The following is an 18,057-nucleotide window of genomic DNA, read 5'->3' as shown; positions in this document are numbered from 1 at the left end:
CGAACTGTAGTCTATATTTTCTGTGCCCGCAAATTACGGACTTCGAAGAGCCAAATTGACTTATAATCTAAGCAAAACACCGTCTCTAGATTCGTATCGCGTTAAAGCGGTCGTCTATGCCCGGAAAGATCTCGGAATAGTTGTTTGGAAATAGATTAGTAATTTTCAACGATAACGACCCGAGGGTTGGTATTATAGAGTATCATTCGCTGATTGGAAAGCTTAGCATTCCGCTAATAAATATTGCATGTCAATAGTTGACCATTACAGCTGCCTGATTGCCTCAATAACTCAATGGGAAAACAAAGTCAACTGACAACAGATCACCGTGATATTTTTAGTAGACGATTTTGCAGAAGCAGCTGTATTTTCTGAAACGATACTTAAACGTTTCGTCGAGGCGGATATTCATTTGAAAGTGGAACCTTATATGAAACGAGCACAGTTACTCTGTGTCGATAATTCCATTATATTCCGCATTCGGCGTCACTTCACACGTCGATATATTTACATAGATACTTACCTCTCTACACGCAGTGTCAAAATAACGCGTCGATCGTCGCATCCGCAGTCGAGCCAGTGAAGAAATTGACAGACAGCACCGATCAGTCAGGATAAGGAAGCTTAAAAAAGGCGATGATCGATATGGCTGTTGATAAGATTTCTAAATTGACATTATGTAGTAGGTTTGCGTTATATAATCATCCATGATGTCAACTTGGGAATATCGAATGACATCAGAATTTCGTATTACGACAGTAACGCAATGACTGGGGAATATATATTGAAGAATTATTTTTCATACGGACCCCAGAGATCGGCAAGTCAACCAACTACAGTATTTCATTATGCGAACATTATTCGAAACAATGTCCCTTCATTAGTTCGTAGCGTTGTTCCCTTCAAATCATAATGAAATAAACAAATGACACATAACTAAGCGCCATCACATGACTACATAATCAAAAACAAGAATATATGTAAACTTGATACCTAAATAATTCCAAGAGATGTTCTTTAGCCGTAGAACTGAATATGTTTATCTGTATGGTATGGATATACATGTATAGTCTTGCACGCGTATTGGACCCATTAGGACCGTATCTCATAATATTCGGTAGAATTCCGTTTGTGCATATCTATACGAAACAAAATCCCTTCGGAGAACCCGCCGAGGAGTTGCCCGTGAAGCCTTTCTAATGCCTCTATTCTCGCACAGTGAGAGACTGCGCGTTGAGTTAAGCGCCTAATCCAGTAAAAGACAGAATATTGATAGTATCTCGACGCGTGAATTATGCGTTCGTTTGGCGAGACTTCCGCCCTAGATAATTAGGTCGTTATTGTTACTGTCGCCAATACTGTAGACCAAGAGACATACGATTCTCGTCAGTGAATGTTACTGGCGGAATTTATGCCATATTCAAAGAATTAATAATGTTCATAATAATGTTGCTGATGAGAAGTTGACGTTGACGACTTATTTTCTGCTAAGATCGGCGCTTACACGGACCTTTGACTTCGCTGTTTGTTTTGCTGTTTGTTTATTTTTTCTCTCCTTTAATCTCTGTATATAGCATGTCATTATACTTTCCGTGAAATAAATTTGAGCTCAAACTTGAAAATAAATGTTTGGAATATCTGATGATTAATACTTGCAAGTCAAAAGGCAAACCTTTTAACATTTCTGACATCTATTCATGATTATTCATACAACGGATGCATTCATCGTTTCTTTGTTATTTTCCATATATAACTAAGTGGTAACTCCAGATTTATGTGTATTCATTAGTCGATTTCGTTCTACTCGGAGTTTCTAACTAAAAAAAAGATAAAACTAAACAAAATTATTTCCCCTGCGTCGCTTACTCGGGAGTAAAACCCGAAAAGATGGGAGATTTATCAAAATTAATTGCTCCGAAGTTACTAAGTCGATGACTTGGGACCATTGTGACGAAATGACTTTACTCGGATGCGTTCCAAGACGTCTGATTCGTAATCTGGTCACTGAAACGAACTACCCGGCATGTTGTCGTACAGTCGTTTCTTCTCTGATAGCGGGCATCGTATTCGGTCGTTTTTTATTTATCACTACCTTTTCTCATCAATAGTCTTGTATATACATTTTTCAAATTCAATTCATGTTGCTTTTTATGAACTCTTCTCCGAAGCAATCTCTCGAGCTATTTAGATTGAATAACGCTATTTACGTTGGTGTTTTACTGTTAGAATATAAGATACATCGGTTGAATCAAATTTTTAACCAGTTGATTGAATGCCACATTTTGATAATAATCAAATCGGTATAGTATAGTATAGTATGGTATATTTATCATTCATAAGCCATAATACAATTTAATAAATCGATATATGTTTATAAGTGCACTATGGTTATGAAGGATCCAGTGCTAGCCAGCTGGCTGTACTTGGAATAAGAGGCGCTGAACCCTTTGTATATTATAGTTGTCTAAGAATAGAGAAAAATATTCCACATAATTCAAATGATTTGCATTATAAAGAATTTTATGTGATTCTATGCCCAGCGGTCGTTGACGGTTATCATCGTTTCTGCACCGCATGATTCGTACTTAGGCCGTGCTGCCATCACCTTGTAAACCGTTGCTCGCGGTACTGGTCGATGGGTGGCTGCTGATAGTAACGCGGAAGTAAGATTTGCGAGCGGGATCTGTGAACACTTGTAAATGTACGGCTGCATCGGCGGGTTTGGTCGGATTTATATCGCGATTATTCGGTAGTACAACAATTACAGTGAGTCGAATCGGATTATTAGAGAAATGTCCGGCGAAGATCCTGATCCAGGAACTGAAGAAAAAGTGGGTATAAATTGGAATAGAGAAAATTCACAATGAATTCATTTTGAGAGGGGTATTGATTCGACGACTTTTATCGATAAAGGAAATATTTATATAGAATAAATATGGAGGAAAATTCCTGAATTTACAAGAAGTCTTAAAAGAACAGCATATGTCAATGATAAGATTGATATTTCTAATTGATGTTAGTAACACTATTGTGAAGGGTTGAACAGTTTTAATATTTCTCAGGTTACCAAAAGTACGTTTGATTTGCATGAAAACGATCAACGTATTTATTTGATTTTATACAGTAGCCTGTGTATATGCGTGCCATATATTTTGATGAAATGATATCTGCTAGTATATCATATCTGTCAACCTATCATAGCATTGAATCCAGACAAGCTGCTGCTTCAGTGACCAGATTTTACACGATCGAATATCACAGTTTTCATAAATATGTTACACTTGAAAAACTGGGTTATAACTGTGGATAAATTCGTGACATATTGATGAAAGCATTAAAATGGATTTGTTTTAGATAATCATATTCAAATTCCACCTTTCAATAGATACAATATACAGTCCACATATTCATGTTTGTTACGGTAATGTGATTTTTGGTTTCACTCAAATCCTGGAATGGCATGCAAAATACGACACAGTTGCATCGCCTGACATAGGCAACAAAAGCAAAATGATGTTCCATCATGGGACGGGGTATAACCAGGCAAAATCTGAGGAATACGTTAAAGAGGGTTCATTTGAGTCTAGGGAACCGCGTAGAGTAGAGCAGGGTTCGGTGTACGATTTATCACAAGTAAGATGTGAAGTTGTAGGCGTCTCTGATGGGGCTGAAAAGGTGAGTTGAAAGGATGTAATGCATTTTGATTGGTATTGTCTTGCTGAGGTCCTAATCCGGAAGATAAAGAATCAACGATAGACGAGGGTGACAGAGAATATCTCTTAGGTATAACTTTGTACGATCGGTTGGAAACTTCAGAATCCAATTCTTAACACCTTTTAGGTGAATGAAACGTATGGCTTATTAAAGGTGAATACTCTGAAAATCTGCTGCATTGAAATGATATCTATATACCCGCTTCAGATCCGTTTGCATTTCACATGAAGCGCTCGCAAAAATCTCGTTCGTTATAAAATATACAAAAATATCTATATTTCCAATCGGGTCAGCTGTTTAAAGCGTATTGCACTATGCATGAATAAACTAATTGCTTTGTTTGCTAAAAAAGCGAATAATAAGAGTGCTTTGATAATTCCAAGTTGAGCCGTGTGTGTGTGTGTGCGTGTGTAGGTTCATTTTATTTGAACATAGCTGTTATTATTTCCAATAATATTGATAGCCTTATGAGTATCGAAAAACCGATGAACAATTTACTGCCATAGTTTCTGGAATATCATATACAATGTTCTTAGTATGATATCGAGTTTCTGGATATAAAATCTTTTTCGAAGACCATCTCTATAGACAGCTCGTTCGAGATCGGATTTATAATATATCATTCTCTATTTTTCGTGGGCCATTTTTTGACTCGGATAATGTGTCACAAACACATACACACACACACACATGGCATGCATTTGTTATCTAAAAGCATGTTCGCTATTGACATTAGTTGTTGTGATGTACTTGCGACCTTCAGTTCCACTTGTATTTTCTGATTTTCCAGTTCCCGGGGGACAAGCTAATGAGCAATGCTCTAACAATGCTGTCTGAACGCTTCATACGAGTTAGATACATATACATGTTTCAAATGTACATTATTTAGCGCTGTACATCCGAGCAATCCCCTCCGCTATATATGTCAATGTGCAATCTATGTTGATGTGCTTTTTTGGCAATTATCGCCAGTCTCGCATAAATACCCATTTAAACAAGTGTCTCATCAAACAATTTGAAAAAATTTGAAATAATTGTCTTTAAATCCATTGTATTTATGATTTCAAGCTTTCTACAAAAAATCTTCACAAATATACAAAATACAGCGGTAACGTCACGATAACAATAATATTCCTTTTTCTTCTTTCATGTGCTGCTGTCACTGCTTTTTGAAATCTACAGGTAAGCATTATCTTAATTTTTTGAACATTTTTCGTTGAATCGACTTTGTGTTTATTTGATAACAAATTCCCATTAATGAACTACTGATGGAGATGGTGTTGCGGCATTTGCCTGTGTATTTACTATATGCATGGGTTCGTTAGTCCAGGTTTAAAGTAACACTGAAAATCGACCACAGAAATCTATCGTTATATTTTTATACTATGACCAGTTAAATCGTAAAACCAAATGAAATTCTTCCTAGGTCATTGTTGACGTATCGAGATAAGAGTTGGTAACATAAAACGAAAATCAATTAAAATCGATGTCCTCGTTATCGGAATTTACTCGCAACATTTTGTTATTACGGTTACCTGTGAGTTATCAGTGAAATTATTGATTCTATTGTTATTATTTGAAATCGTCGTTTTCCTACGATTGCAATATTGAAAATGGTGGTGGCTGAGAACTCTGGTTGACATCATTCTAGAGTCTTACAAAATTTAGATCCATCGGCATTTTTTCGAACGATTTAGGGGTAAAAAACGAAACCCGGGTCTAAAATGGACCGGACAATGATGCAAATGAAGGCCATCAGTCATCGCCAATCTGAAACAGTGAGTAGACGTTTTTGCGGCCGAACAGCGTATGTTCAAAATGTTGCGTAGGATATATCGGCCTAATAATTATGAAACCATTCATCTATCGGTTCTTATATAAATGTAGGCAAACTGTTGTATACATTTTTTAGTTTTATATATATTATTTTCGGGGGTAGGTAATGATTCATTTACATCCACTTCGGAATTCTTTCGAGCCATGCGAAATAATGGTTATGAGGCCAACAAGTGAATGTGAAGTGCACTCTACCTTTCACTTCATACGTCACGCGTTCACTTCACAGACCCCGTTGCCGCAATTTAGCAACACTGAAACCATGGTTACAAATGATTATTACGAGAAAAAGTCAGTGAAATACATTTCTATTGGTCGCCTAACGAGAACAGTACAATACAGTTAGTCGCACACATTATATATTAGCTTATCAAATAAATACGACGAAGAACGAATGATTAATTTCAAACTAAGATTAGTAATTGATTAAGTTAATTTCTTCAAAACAATGTGTCGTCATGTATCATCTTAAATTGATTGATATTGCACAATTATGTGTACATAGTATTTGCTTTAGTTGGGCTGTGAGTAGAAGTACATCTGCATCTGGAACGCAGTTGAACCTGAAAGATAATTCGATTAATCAACCACGCTGATTATGTATACGTACGCAACTCTCCGGTCGTTTGTCGATGGTTTCGACCAGACCATTCCACCAAGTCGCTTCGACAACGAACAAAAATATCCCGATAAAGCGATGGCCTTATCAACATGCTACGTAATTCAAACACGCTTTCTCAACGTGGAAGCTTATCTATAGCCACAAAAACTAACGCACGTGTTACTTACCTGAAAATCAGTTACAGTTGACAGCCGATAAAAACCGAAGTCGTATATTTGAATAGATGTATGATATGAGGGTGTGTAAAAACCACCCAGCTGTTAGTTGTCCGTCCGTATTAAACCACGTTGTGATTCAAGGGAGATGGCTCATAAGTAGAATTCAGTTTGTTTCGTATGCAGTGCGTATAAATTCTGATGCCGAAATTACGGGATAGATTCAAAGGTGTCATGTATTCGAAATTGGTAAGATAATGATTTCGTGTGGATGGTAACCATCGTGCTTTATCTGTTGTCTGAAATAGTCATGGGAAGTGTACTAATACGGGGGCCCATTTTTACCATCAGATAAAATGTACACGCAAACAAACAGACGGAGAAACTTAACCCTCTTGATAGAGGTAATGATTATCTTTTTTCTAAGAAGTTAAAGGTAATTATCACCAGTTGTCCAGTTTGATATGTACCCCACCATGTAAATCTAATTTGATTAAAAACTGAATTTGGGGGATTTCTACCTCGGGGGATATTTACCGGGGGAATTTTGCCTGTTACGCGTTTTAACGTATAGTCTCCATGGAATGCATACCTCCCGTTGTAGGAAAACGCCATTTTATCTAGAACGAAGTAAACAGCTACATTCCTTTACCTTCGTTTACGAAGAGCCATTGTCCCTCAGTGGGTTGCCTAAAACCTTAGAGATCTGAAGTCACTGACACATTTGCTATTTTAGATACTCGCAGCCTCCATCAAAAATATTTTTTTCAAATTGGACTCGTTGCCTGCGCCGCGTGTAACTAATTACAAGTGACAGAGGCATCATTATAGGAAAACTTCTGTGTTCTAACTGACTAGAGAGGGAAAGGCAAATTGAAATTCGGTGTAATTTCCCCTGGGTGTACTTAGGTGTGGGCATGGTGGAACAGAGAAAAGACAAACACACGGTAAGCGATGTCCTCTCAATACTTATACTTAGGTATGCAAGACAGTTTCAGTCAGCGATAATGAGACACGATACCGCAATTCCAATAATTACGGGAAAGTGAAAATAATTCTAATTTATATAATTGAGAAAGCATTTTCTATTTGCAATATATCTATTTGCATTTGCTATATATAAACGTATATATATATATATATATATATATATATATATATATATATATTATATATATATATATATATATATATATATATATATATATATATATATATATATATATATATATATATATATATATATATATATACATATACATATACATATACATATACATATACATATACATATACATATACATATACATATACATATACATATACATATACATATACATATACATATACATATACATATACATATACATATACATATACATATACATATACATATACATATACATATACATATACATATACATATACATATACATATACATATACATATACATATACATATACATATACATATACATATACATATACATATACATATACATATACATATACATATACATATACATATACATATACATATACATATACATATACATATACATATACATATACATATACATATACATATACATATACATATACATATACATATACATATACATATACATATACATATACATATACATATACATATACATATACATATACATATACATATACATATACATATACATATACGCGTACGCGTACGCGTACGCGTGTATATGTATATATATATATATATATATATATATATATATATATATATATATATATATATATATATATATATATATATATATATATATATATATATATATATATATATATATATATATATATATATATATATATATATATATATATATATATATATATATATATATATAACTTCTATGATATGATGTTTTTGGATGTTTTCGTCGATATAGTCTCGAACTTCAATGATATCGGCAAACATAGTTATACTGCCTCCATCCAGCTCATGGGCAAACATCTCGTCTCTAAAACTTTACGAGAATTCGCTAATCAAATTAACTGGCATCTATCTAGCGGACTTGGACTGTTACTAATTAACAGCCATTAGCCGTAGATTTGATGCTCTACCTCTGAGAAGAACTTCTATGATATGATAAATGTTCCCGGTGAAATTTTGCCAGAAACGGTTTTACGTGTAGGCATATACCCGTTCATCTCTTAGGTATCAAAATGAATGCCTTGGAAAGAGTAAATATCTCTACACGTTATCAGATATTAATATTCATAATTTTTCTGCAACACAGATACATATACACGAGTGCCACTTGTGACTATTGAAAATCTCTTCACATTTGCAGATGTCTTGTATACACAATTTTACGTTGTATGGAATATAATTACGTGAATGTGCACGTGCATGTTTATTAGATTCGAACTTTTTTTCCGTGGGAGTATAGAGAAAATATAATAGAGATTGTAATAGAGATTTAAATGAATTTCAATACATTCGGACTTAAGTAATCTGTAAATACATTCTTTTTTAAAACCTCACTTTTACTATACCAAGATTTTCGTTAGTGTTTCTATGTGTTTAACATTATTGTGTGACTTGTTGGGTAAATGCACATTTCTGCCGCCATCAAATTGCTCCTCATCATTTTGCTTCGGCTTTATTTGCTAACTTGGAATTGAAGCGTTATCTTGTTTGCTGTGAGTTGGCTTGTTCGCCGAGGCTGTTACTGTAGTAACATGACACTTTGTGCAGTTCATGTAGCAACTATACTTCGCTAGAGAAATCATTCTTAAAACCAAGTTTGTTGATCAGTTCATTTGGCATGTTAATGAAAAGGGCAGCGTACATGGCACAATCAGGATTGGCATGTTCAACTTTTTTGAATTTGGATGATACATGTAAAAAATTCGCGATTTGTATAATCCCACTACAATCCGTATCAATTTGTAGGAATCATGTTCTATCTGGCTGTGGCATTTATCACTCGGCAAAATTAAATCAGGATCTGTGTCCGAAGGAAAGACTTAGTGATTAATAATTTATTAATTTCATCCCGGAGAACAGGTGTATCGAATCGCGAAGATTAAGCTCGGCGAAAAAGAACTCGTGTCTGCCTTTGTGCCGATAGTCCATCCATCATATCAGCTATATGCCGACAGCGGAAAACATTCCCATCCAGCATGGAAAAATTTCAATATAACCGAATATATCCATTGACATCGAGATGCCGCCGAAACATATTGGCATTTGAAGTTAACAGAGCCGTCATAATATTGGAAGCCTCGCTTATCAACTAATATAAAGTTTTTGAGTGGTTGAAAGAATGGTTGACGCCTGATTTCCGTTGATCTATAAACTGGATATACATGTAGACATTTTTGTGACTTTTTCTTTCATTACACAATCCGTTATCGAGCCCCTTGATGGGTTTAATATTACAATGCTTCAAAGCAGCGAAATGTCCTGATTAGTATTATTGCTTTTCGAGAAACAACTGTTTGATGACTTCATCGATAAAGCATCCCTCGCCAAAAATGAGGTTTGCCCATGTGGATGAATTTCTATTAGGCGTCGTTCCCTAAAGGTCGTGCCAATCGTACAGAAGTCCTCCCTTGGCATTATTCAGTAAAATCCAATCGAATCCGTCAAAGTTGGATGGAATATGACGCAAATAGATATGAACTTATCGATGAGACAATTGACAATTTAATACCCGTACTCGTAGATCTAATGCGCCGTATACTGAAATCAGATTCGTGTACAAAGTCATCGAAATACGGATGCACGTTATTGAATTCCCTCTTCTTTCATGAACATTAAATATGCCAATACAATCAATACGTGCGCGCGTCATGTCCTCTCATTATATTGCAATAACATTGCTGCAGGGATTCTTTAGATATATCGTTGTAAATTATCATTCATTTGTCAAGTCATTATGAAAAAGGAGCCAAACGATAATCAATATTCCGCCTGCTTTGACAGGCGTTTTATGGATTACATGTGGATAGTTTTATCTGAACCGATCTGAGCGAGGACGCCGAAAAAGATCTACCTAAAACCAAGAAGACATTATTGAGAAAATATCATTCATTTTTCGAATTCTTCTACAAAGACAATCAGTTTTGAATCGAAAAATAACTATTCCTAGAATTTTTTATTTGTCTTTCAATTTTTTGCAAATTCTATGTGGGAAATTCACCTTTTGTTACTATGATTGATAACATTTTGCTGCGAGCGACGAACCTCCTCGATCCTCGATAACTATATGTATCATTTTATCGGGTTTGTCCTTGGGGACAGTGGTAGCGGTAATTGAAAAATCTATGCACGAATTGATAAGACAAACGAATTAGCTGGAATTCAATTTTCATTGTCAATATTTGACCAAAGCTGAACCGTGTGGCAGGCCACTTGGGATAACACATCTGTCAAAACCAACTGACAAATGAATACCGCTACCATAGATGATACAAGGCAAGATATCGACGTAATTTCGAAGATTTCTGATTACATACAGACATATATATATATTGGTATTTGCAAATAATTAATTCCTATCTATCGGTTCGTGCTGACTACGAAAAGAAGCTAACTAGAAGCAGCCGACACCTACGAGCCAGTTCTTTTAAATAATTCTCGGTTTTCTTGATAATCATTGCAACTCAACATGAGCTTACTCCGCGGGGTGGTTTTCTCAAATATTAAACGTCATGCGTGGGAATCACTTCGTGGCGATTGTCAGACGACATCCCTCGGTAAAGTTTCTATTTTTCCCTTCGTTGAAAAAGGATACGTCAACTCTCGGCTCGAGTTCCACGATGCATTCTCTTGATTTCTCAGAAAAAATATCACGTCGATAACAACGGGACAGTAGAATCTTCTATCTTCCAAGTACTGCTCCTATAAGTGCACAGTCACTTAGTATCTGGCCATCTTACAAATCTCCTGTTCATTGATTCTGCTTTCAAATTCCTAATGTCAAATGCGAACCTTTTAATAGCTTCTTACCATCTTGCCAGCTCCGCCGCTGCACTTCTACTATACGCATATTGTAATATCTCAAATCAAATTTCCAGCCCATCGCAATGTGATCCTATGAAACTAACGTATGTAGATAGAGGCATCAGACCTGCGCAATCGAAGTCGTTACCTCGTATTTCTGCTGTATCATATCGCACAGTATTGCTGTAATATGATGAAAACTCTGCTGTCAAAAGCTTTCTGTGTCGCTATAAATTCTTCATTCATTGTTACTTTGCAGCGCATATGAATTTCATTTCAGGATGCGAACTAATTCCCATAGGAACCATTATTGTTGTGTTGGCCAGAAGCGTATGTCGATAGCACGTTCTCATAACGGGAGGTTATTGCTCGGGTATATCGACTTGATATGTCGGGCATATTGTTGTCTAATTTCACAGTGTATTTGAAGGTTGCGTGACGTCTACTCATATCGACAATGTAATTTCCGCGTAAAAAGTTTAGAGGAGTTGAGCTGAGCAAATGGACTGAATGAATGAATACCCTTTAGCCCTACATTATGTTTTAATGAAAATCGATGTTTGGACTTATCTTTAGTTTTAGAATTCACTGAATGTCCGACAAGAGAAAACTAACTTAATGGATTGAATATCCTTTAAGCCACCAGCGTTTTTTCTCTTTCATAAAGACCTCTTAAATGGCTTGGTCGTCGAGTAGGAATCCGTTCAATACAATGTTTTTACTCATTTTACCAATGTCTTAGCAAAAACGCACGGTGCATTTAACGAGACGTGTGTTTTATGTCCGACAGAATAGTTTCACACTAATCACAATGTTTGATGCAATGTCATAAAGATAAACACCCCTCCTCTTCGCATTGAACTGAATTCGTTGAATCCATAAATCATTGGCTCTCCTTGTGACGTTAAGTGTCCACGCGGACCAAATAACTATGACGTACTAATGAAACCATAACAATGAAAATTCTTCTCAGAAACTAACCAAATATTTTCCCTGAGACATCTGCTAATGGCCGTAAGTAACGAGATTGCGTAGAAAGCGAAAATGCCATCTGATTTTTTATGGAGGGGATAGGCGCAAATTCGTTTTCGACTCATATTCTGCAAATTAGAAATGTGTCTTTTGTGGAAACCTTTGCATCATCAATGAATGATTAACTAGAGTGCACAGACAGACGAAACCATTCCGTCGCTGTCGTCAAGAATTCAGGCTCAGCTCCTAATTTCTTTTATTGGATGATTGATGAATTAAATGAAATTATTTTCACTCAGAGCCAAAATACGAAGAAATTCGCTTTGTAGTTCTTATGACAGCAACAATTCTTCTAACTGATCTTAAGATTATCTTTTGGCAGAAAATCGACATTTATCTCAATTGAGTGTTTTTGTCATCAACCTTATACACCGTAAGTGGTTTCATATATCTCCAAATTGCTTGATGTATTGTAAAACTAGGTAAATTGGTCCGAGTATGGCATAGGTGAGGTGGATTTTGCTCTTAATACCCATTACGATAATAGCCAATCATCACGTTAGAGGAATGCAGTCAATATATGGCAATTTTCAAATTCTAGTAAATAACATACAGCTTACATAGAGCAGTTGCCAAGATCCCAAGGGTTGCACAATGTTTCCAGTCTCGTCATTAGGAAAGCAATAATTATGATCAATTAATTGCAGCCAGTTGGCATATTACACATGGCTTTTGGTAATGTATATGGATATTCGAGACATCTCTACAATAGCACCTAATGCACGACTCGGTATAAAAGCAATGGCAGTAATTCCCGCTCGAGAAGTGAATTGTTGATGAAATTGCCGTACATTCGTAATCAGAATATGCTTGATTAAAGCCACCATCATCATTAGGTTTCATGCTGAATTTTCTATTCTCGAACATGATGCAAATCTACGTCATGAAAAGTACATCATCGTCATTTACATATTTTCTGGTCGCACGAGTAGCAGCACGATCTAGCACGAGTCCTATTAGTTAATGAATGCAAACTCTACCGTGGAATTCCGACGGGAGACCAAATTTCTTACGGTTGAATTTGGCTCTGGCTGCAACTACTGGATTGGTCCCTGATAAACAACTAAATTTTCAGTAAGCTTAAGAATTGGGAATGTAAATCGGTATCGTTTTCCAGATTTGGGATCTGTATGAATTATTTTAGATTCGCGTTGCCTCGCACTTATAGATTTTGTTATCTGCGTCATATCCCACACGTCCAACGAACTATAATTGCATTCCTAGATTTCTCGCACACTTCCCCCATGGCTCAAGCTACTTGTTCATCCACATGTTTCTAAATATTTAATGGAAAATTTCCCAAGCTCAATACACACATTCTCCATTTTCCCAAGAGAAATTCAAACCGAAATCTATATCCATCTCTATACCTGGCCATGCTCCCTTCGTGGTTCTTTATATAGCAATGATATGTTCTCATTCCATTAGATCATGATCAATGAACTACGGGAGAGTGTGACCACCTAACATTCATTTTTCAAGTTTAAAAAGTCATTTTTTGTAGTGATGTGAATGCCAACACGGCTGCACATTTACAGACGTGGAATACCATATTTCTCCTTACATCGATCATAGCTTCACTTGCACAGTTGTGAGTTATTTTGCCTCCGGATCCATTACCAATTTTGAGGGTTTATTTTGACTCAACATTCGAAAGTCGACTTTTTAAACCGGCCGCAATGCTCGTACGTAATCTATACAATGAAGGTAAAAGAATTATCTAATTCATTTCACAAATGAGTCTAGAATATCTTTTATACTTCGTCAGTCACTTGATCCATATCAAATTACAAGCATTCACAAATCGCACAACAGTCAGAACACATGTGGCTGGCTTCAGAATGCAATAAAAACTTGCTTCATATTACGTTTTATAAAAACGTGGCCGATATCGATATGAATAGATCAGTTCATAGAACTGAAATAACCCTTTTTGGTGGAATGTTAATTTCCGCTTTTAGTAGTCGCACATATTGAGGATATGTATCATTCCTCATCTTATCAACAGCTCTCTTAACTTGTCGACAATGTCAATAATCATGCATATGAAAATGCAGCATGCACTGTGCTTCATGTAGCAGCCCAAGTGTGAAAATACGATGGAATAGTGCACGGCGGGTGTAGGGAGATATTCCATATGTTAGTTGTGATGCGGTCCCTCATTTTGGCGTGATCCGAAGACGGACGACCGCCGACTATAGACTGGGCGACATTTAGAGTCTGGCCGACTGGGTGACTGGTCGACTGACTCAATGACAATAACAGCAGTAACACGGATGATGATAATGATAAATAATGAATGCGTTATCATTATATGTTTCCACTGTATCATAAAATTCCTGAAGATGACTACTAGATATGTCGTGAAGATACCGTAAAAATAACATTCAAAATCCTTATATCTTATTCCAACTATGTTGTGCTATCGACAAATGTGTATGTAATACTTGTATCTCGGTAATACTTGAATTTTACTCAAGTTGGTATCTAGATTCATTTTTTCAAAGCCTGAAATTATTTAGAGAATTACAGCATAAATATGATAACTTTAGCCAATTTGTAAGGACTCCTAATCGCTGCTTTGCAGCGGCATTTGTTATCGTTATTTTCTTTCATTTGATTCCGCTCTATTTTAATTGATTATATTGCTCTCTGGAACAAACTTATCCTATCCGATATACTTTTTTTCCGAACTATCAGGTATTCTTCAAACAAATTCGACAACTCCGGGCACCACATGTTTTGAACTCGACATGGTTGCGGTGCAAACGCCTACTCGGGCAAAAAAAGATTTAGTTCCGCTCACTTTTAACTTTTAGTTCCGCTCACTTTTAACTTCAGCCAGTCGTTGCAGTTGAGTCAATCGTCAGTCGTCCTGTAGTCCAGTCACCTAGTCACACAGTCTGCCTTTCGTCCAGTAGTGTAACATCCACATGCACGCACACAGTATTCACATATACTCTGTAGCATAGATGAATAGATATCTACTTCGTCCTAGAACTACTTAACCGGATTCTAATGGGCCAATTTATGTAGCTATAACATCGATGTAATGAGACATCAACAACTTTCTGACGTATGAGAACGAACGATCATTTCTTTGCGAGATTTTGTCATTTTGCATACGGGTGGATTATTATTGTGTGCTTGGGATATTTTATGTTATTCAGTATTTTATCGAGTTAAATGCCGTTGATCCCGGACAAAATGATCGTCATTACGCGATAATCATACGTGATGAATTAAAGAACAGGACTGGCGTGCAGTGTAGTTTATCCATCAATAGTCTGGGCAGTTTGATAAACGCCCAGCACTGGATGCTTTGTGATTTATCCACATAATAATAGTAATAATGTATGAATGATATCCATCCCAGTGGTACATTAGTAACGGAATAATAGCTCGATAAGAGTACCTTTGTAAATCTAGTTATATGTAACTGATGATGTCCTTTCCATTAACCCATTGCGCACATTACAAACGAATGGTAACTATAATATGCTGGAGTTTGGTTCAAATTATGTCATTTTCGTGCCGCAGTCATCGCTCGTGGGCTTTAGTTTATAGGAATTCCCACCTTTGTTTTGCATAACATCAAAAGCTTATACACTGTATAGTCCTGGCGTTACCTTGAAGAAAGCAGTCGACAGATATGGGTAAACTAAATTCACAGAAAATAGCCCATTTTTCGATGAGACAATGGTGTAGTCTCTTGTTTGAATGCTTATTTTGTTTCTGCAATTTCGGGATAATTGACCCTACATACCGTACACCAGAACCTAAATCAATGATTACAGCTCCATATATCATAAGACATTGTCGGTACAGTTTGTCTTATGTGTGTTTCGCTTTTTTCTAATCAAAGAAGATTTAATGACCTTCTTCTGCTCTTTATGGCGTTTCTCGACCATAAACCGATACGCTTCTCGTTGTTCTGCTATTACTCCGGGATACTTCGTATCACCTGATGTATACAGAGCAGGTGATTTCCACCTTGAATATCCTTCGCGGGACCATGATTAGTTCGTCAGATACTAAAGACGAAAAGACGCTGCTTCGTATATCGCTGTCTCCTTCCGAGTGTCCCTTCAATTAAATGTGGATTACACTCTCTTTGTTATTCTAATACGAAGAACGCCGACTGAAAATCGTTGTAGTATATACAACTTGTGGATGCGACTTTACATCAAAATCTTATCCTTATCATAATAAACTAGCTATTCGTCTAATTGCGTATTTCCCATTTACATTCTTCGGTTTCCGTCGTAAATAATATATTACACTCACGTACATATTGGTTTCTTAATGAATCATCTCATTTTCGAGTAGCAAGATTCATTTTCTTTGGCCATTTTATATGTTCCAAATTATGAAACACTACTCTGCTTCCCTCTATGAAATTATTTGTGAACTATTTCTCAGCTCAGCCTTCACTGTTTGATGATGCAACGCTTAGCGGACATGTGTCACAGTCGTTTCTTTAGTAAAGAATTTTTGACACCGTAGAAATCGTTACAAAATTGTTTTCATGCATTGTACTGCTAACAACAATACATCATCTAAAGAGGGTAGTTAGTGAATGAGTCGATGTGCATTGGCGTCACAAAATAGCAATTACAACAACGTACTTTAACATAGGTTAATACGTAGCTAAGCTTCGTCAACATATGATGTAGGGTAATCACTATTTATCTCAATCCGGTTGAATCTATTATTGAATCTTAAATTCAACCTCATTTCAATCTAAAGGCTGAATACTGCCACTTTCATATCGGCATTACATTGATTATGAGAAAATCGTTTCTTTCGATTTATTCCGTGCATTGCAGTTCATTGCTAAATGGAAAGATGGCATCTCTGCGTTTTGTACTATATTCTCGATTGATACTGTAAATTCTAACAGCATTAATACATCGCAAGTGAGTTGTTAAATGATGTTAAAGTTTTAGTATGTTAGGGTAAATAAGAGTTTAATTGATTTCTTCAAATTTGAATGTCAATATCAAATGAGATTTACCTCTTCTTCATCATGAATAAACCAGAATTTGCGCTAACCTGATATCATGCCAAGCGTGCTCTCGTTTTTGCATGCATGATCAAGTGGACCTTCGTGTATGTTTCCCAGCGATTTATTATTTATGGATGCTCAATCGTTCTAAAATACATCACGTCCACTCAAGGACTGTTTAGACATTAACATAACTATGTATTTCTTAAAAGATTGTGCGGTTTTTTTTGTTTCATTCATTAACTATTCAATTTAATCCTCGATTCTTATATCTGTCTAAAGTTTTTAAGGCGTGTAACCCAACAATGAAATTCATGATCTTTTCCTAATGCATAAGTTTTATCGTAATCATTATGAACTATGCGTGAACGCCAGTTATCAAGCGTTTTGCGTATTTATCTAAATTTTAACGCTAGAAATATTTGTCATATCAATCTTCCGCGAGCATCTGAAACTGATGTATAAAGCATAACGTTTATGAAGAGCATATTACCGGTATAGCGTTTACTTGATAATTCGCCCGACATATTCGCCTTGAACGTGACTACAGAAAAAACTTACGATCGTTTTTGAGCATTTTAACATATACAACACTGGTAAATTAGGTTTATTAATTTGAAGACTTACAATCTAGATATTTCATATCATAATGTAGTAAGTCAGTTTTGAGAATCAGTATAATGGCATGTGATTT

At 35.9% G+C, this 18,057-nt stretch overlaps 1 protein-coding gene and 1 long non-coding RNA gene across 4 annotated transcripts in view; one reads left to right on the top strand and one right to left on the bottom strand.

The window, feature by feature from the left end:
• The window catches only part of LOC141910750 (inactive dipeptidyl peptidase 10-like), a 99,340-nt gene that overhangs the window by 40,790 nt on the left and 40,493 nt on the right, over positions 1–18,057 (top strand). The window contains exon 1 of one of the 3 annotated variants that reach the window (XM_074801538.1): positions 3,498–3,675. The exons of 1 other annotated variant lie outside the window; for it this stretch is intronic. In XM_074801538.1, coding sequence (XP_074657639.1) covers positions 3,511–3,675 — 165 coding nt within the window. In that variant the 5' untranslated portion in view covers positions 3,498–3,510. Of the gene's footprint in view, positions 1–3,497; positions 3,676–6,442; positions 6,577–18,057 lie in introns of those variants that run through there. One more of the 3 variants, XM_074801554.1, reaches the window with a different exon arrangement.
• On the bottom strand, positions 4,940–6,215 carry LOC141910773 (uncharacterized). Its single transcript, XR_012619924.1, has 3 exons — positions 6,161–6,215; positions 5,746–5,804; positions 4,940–5,484 (listed from the first exon to the last, which is right to left on the bottom strand). It is a non-coding gene; the product is annotated as an uncharacterized LOC141910773 (long non-coding RNA).

The sequence above is a fragment of the Tubulanus polymorphus genome, chromosome 1 (genome assembly GCF_964204645.1).
Source record: "Tubulanus polymorphus chromosome 1, tnTubPoly1.2, whole genome shotgun sequence".
Lineage (NCBI taxonomy): Eukaryota > Metazoa > Nemertea > Palaeonemertea > Tubulaniformes > Tubulanidae > Tubulanus > Tubulanus polymorphus.
Note: the sequence above shows the minus strand (reverse complement) of the source record. Positions and strands in the feature narration are given on the sequence as shown.